This window comes from Gavialis gangeticus, unplaced genomic scaffold (assembly GCF_001723915.1).
Source record: "Gavialis gangeticus isolate Ggan-Ray unplaced genomic scaffold, GavGan_comp1, whole genome shotgun sequence".
Classification (NCBI taxonomy): Eukaryota; Metazoa; Chordata; order Crocodylia; family Gavialidae; genus Gavialis; species Gavialis gangeticus.
Window position 1 is genome coordinate 14,999,647 of NW_017729018.1, and position 4,226 is coordinate 15,003,872.

A 4,226-nucleotide genomic window follows, 5' to 3' on the forward strand; every position below is an offset into this window, starting at 1 on the left:
GGGGGGGGGGGGGGGGGATGGGGAGCACAATCCATTTGTAGCAGTAATGAATTGAGACAATTTACTTTTGAGCAGACTGACTCCAGGCCAGCTAGTAAACCTTTTCTTAGGTCAGCGGTCAGATGAATTGAAAATCAAGCCCAGGAATACAAGAGACTTGCAGGCTAATCCATACCCCCTCCCTGTCTAATCCCCTCAATCTCCAGACAGTTTAGTGTTGCATCTCACAAGTAAACTCACCAGACTGCTGTGGCTAGGAGCACGCTGGAGTTATTGCTGAAATAATCAATAGGTGAATCTCCAAGTAACAGATCAGCAAGAATATAACTTCCAAAGCAGTAGAGCATAGCAGAAAGCCAGGAGGCAAAAGGGCTCCGACGGGACATCTCAACAGCTCCTGTGAAACCGATCCAACAGAGGAGACCTATCTTATACACACCACAATCCCTGGGACCTTGACCAGCTAAGACAGTTGGGTAACAGGTCACAGGACATCTGTCTTGGGGCTTGTACCAGTATCACAGGAAAAAAGATTTACTTCTGTACCGTACCTGCATAATCTCAGAGAAAGCCCCAGTGGAATTTATTTTTAACAATAATTTATTGCACAACTCCAGACATATGACAAACAGTCTCAGAAAAGGAGGGCTGGAAGGAACCTCATGAGGTCATCTTATCCAGCTACCAGCTCTTATCCATCTACCCTGGCCAAGGTAGGATCATCCCCGAGTAAACCACCCTGACTAACCATCATTATTGTCTTATTTCTCAAGCAGTTTAGAGGACTGCAAGGAATACTATAACTCATGTCCTAGGACTCATTATAGCAAAAGCCCAGTCACTTGCTAGCTTTATCCGGGATAATGGGACATGACAAGATCATTTTTTCCAATATGATGTAATTTCAGCCAGACCTGATTTTAAGCAGAAAAATACCTCCAGGGTTTATTCCCTTGCTTTCAGCTAGGAAGAGAGATCTCTCTTGTTAACTTCTTCTTGTTAAATGCTCTTTCAAGTATGTTGTTTTGTGGGCATCACACGTGAGCATGTTTAATTCATCTTTTTTCTGATGGCTTATATTGTGCCAATAGTGTATTCCAAGCTTCAGGGATTGTGCAGTGACAGAGTTCCTATCTCAAGGTGCTTAAATCAGTCATATAATCATAAGTAGACAGACAATAACAAACAGAAATTTATTCTTGGTTTTCTGCAACAATTGACAGTTCAGAAGAGTCAGGATTGGTTAGTTCTTCACTTTTTGGTAGTTTTCCTTGCTTACACATCACCCAGAGGCAGCATATTGTTGCCCCTCTGGCCAAGTGGCTGTTGAGATTCACAGCCTCATTTCTGTGTAGCTGAAGCCACTTAACTTCACACGCAGAACAGGCACATCCAACTCTTGCTGCCTCTGGATCGGAGGTCAGCAACCTGCAGCCTGCAAGTTGGATCCAGACTGTGAAGAGGTAGGATAGGATCCAGCCTGCGGTGCCTGGGATCAGCAGCACGCAGTTGTGTGGGGATTTGCTCTGCCATGTGCTGCTGAACCCCTGTGTGACATCCCTGCACCTGGGACAGAACAATCTCATGCACTGGTACAGGCTAGGGGCTGACTGGCTAAGTAGCAGCTCTGCAGAAAAGGACCTGGGGGTGACAGTGGACAAGAAACTGAAGTGAGCCAGCAGTGTGCCCTTGTTGCCAAGAAGGCTAACGGCATCCTGGGCTGCATTGGTAGCAGTGTTGCCAGCAAGTCAAAGGAAATGATTATTCCCTTCTATTCGGCACTGGGGAGGCCACGTCTGGAGTCCTGTGTCCAGCTGTGGGCCCCCACTACAGAAAGGGCAGAGACACATTGGAGAGAGTTGAGTGGAGGGCAACAAAAATGACTTGGGGGCTGAGGCACATGACTGGTGAGAAGAGGCTGAGGGAACTGGGCTTATTTAGTCTGGGGAAGAAAAGACTGAGGGAGGTGTAATGGCAGCCTTCAGCTCCCTGCAGGGGCCCTGCAAAGAAGATGGAGCTGGACTAGTCTCAGTGGGGGCAGGCACCAGGACAAGGAGCAATGGGCTCAAGTTGCAGGAAGGGAAGTTGAGGTTGGATATTAGGAAGAATTTTCTCATTAGGATAGTAGTAAAACATGGGAACAGATCACCCAGGGAGGTGGTGGGCTCTTCATCCTTGGAGGTTTTGAAGACCCGGCTAGACAAAGCTTTGGCTGGGATGATGCAGTTGGGGCTGGTCCTGCTTGGAGCAGGGGGGTGGTCTAGATGTGACCTCCTCACGTCCCTTTCAACCTTCATTTTCTTCGACTCCCCCAGCCCTCCCTGCTCCATGCTGAGGGCTGTTTTTTCACCCCATTACTGCAGCCTGCACTTAGCCTTGCTGCCAAATTCCAGCTACCCTTTGCCGGTTGGTGACAGACACCTGCGGCAGTTGGTGACTGTGGTAAATGGAGGCTACAGTAGGGGGGCACAAGAGTAACCTGTGGCAGAGAGCAGGGAGAGCGGGGGTGCTGTTGAGGGGATCAGTGGCCCACAGCAGCAGCTGTTACACACAGTGCCCTGCTGCTCTTAAAGGTTGCCTGTGCCTCTAGATTAATCCATGTGCATTGCTGGTAATGGGAGCTTCACATTCCTCTTCTGTCTGTCTCATATTCAGGACACAGTCTTTACTTCACAGTTACTTCTCAGCCACGTAGGAACAGAAGCTGGGAAAAGGGCCTGTTTGGTAGTTCTACCACCTCTACCTTATGTAAAGTGAAAATTTCTAATTTGTAATGGGATATAAACTGTGGAGTTTAACCTCAGTCTCACTGAAACTCTGCCAAACACACTGCATTTTAAGATTTAACAGTTAACAGTTTTTCCAAATGTAAACTTCTTTATTCCTTGAAACTTGACTAAATGGTAGACACTGATAAGAAATTATCATAAGTGTGATAGCAATCTGTGGGTTTTAAATCCATCAAATTGCCAACAGCTAATCCCCTAGAGCAGCTGTTACGCACTGTAGACATCAGAAGGAATGATCTGATGTTTTTTTCTGAAACTAATATCTCTGGCACTGTCTAAAAATAAAACACATATTAGTACCACTCTCCCCAGCGTATTAGCTTCAAGCCATGTACCGTACCACCTGGTCTGTTCTTTCACTCGCAACCAGCTAAAACGAAAGGACAGTTCTGAAGCTTTAAGGTCAGAGAAAGATGCCAGAGAAGAAGGCTCAGTGGGATGGACAGGGTGTTGGAGACCTGAACTCAATCCCAGACTCAACCCCAGCTTTCCCGTTTGATCTTGGCAAAGTCCTTCAGGCTGAGCGGTGCTTTCGTTCTCATCTGGGGACCGGGTAGAAGGCAGAATCGAGCTGGAGAAAATGAAAACTGAGCAAGCTGAAGGTGAGAACAAAGAGCTTGTTGGGACGGAAAAGAGGACCACGCCGTTCAGGGAACACGAGGAGGGAGTGTAGCATCGCCTACCCCACTGACAAACGCGAGAGTTTTATTGTAGTCTTTTGCACAGATGCAAGGGATTTCTACGGCCAAAATGGAAGAACCAAGCAATCGGGGTAAAGACAAAGCGCTATGTCTGAGGATAAGTGTTTGATTCCTTCCACATCTGCGTTAATCTGAATTTAAGAAGCACAATGGTATTTCTCAAAACAGTCGGGTACTTGGCTCTGGCCTTCTGCTTTCCATTTGCAAGCATGTTTTCAAACCTCTAGTCTTTAGGAAGCAGTAAATTAAGGACTTCTCTGTGTGAGGGCAGAATTCACATCAGCATATATGGCTCATGCGCACGTGGAGGAGGAGGAATTGGACATCAGCAGGCCTGCTGGGAGTAGGCCCCCTTAATTAAAGGTTGCAAGGAACTCTTCATGGAGATTTACTTTGGCTTAAGACTCACTGCTGCCGTATGCAACTGCAGCCTCCGAGGAGGAAGCATGTCCCCTTGTGCTTCAGATCATTTTTTCTGGATCAGCATGACAAGCTGCACAGACTCTGCTGCCTGTGGTGCCGTGGTCCCAAGGACAGCAATGCCAGGCATCTCGGACCGGCAAGGATCAGGTGCCGCCTGCCCGGATAGGATTCAGCAGCCGTATGCGTGTCCCTGCTCGGGCAGCGACAGACCTGGTGGCAGACCGGAGCAGAGAGGGTCTCCCGTCTCCATCCTGGAGCGCGGCTGGGGGAAGGCCAGGACTGAGGGACCCAGGAGCCCTCCTCCGTGGTCCCA

At 48.2% G+C, this 4,226-nt stretch overlaps 1 protein-coding gene across 1 annotated transcript in view; it reads right to left on the reverse strand.

Moving 5' to 3' along the window:
- The window catches only part of TMEM38A (transmembrane protein 38A), a 9,298-nt gene that overhangs the window by 4,686 nt on the left and 386 nt on the right, over positions 1-4,226 (reverse strand). Inside the window, exon 2 of the mRNA XM_019513654.1 lies at positions 241-397. Within this exon, the coding sequence (XP_019369199.1) occupies positions 241-397 (157 nt within the window). The remainder of the gene's footprint in view (positions 1-240; positions 398-4,226) is intronic.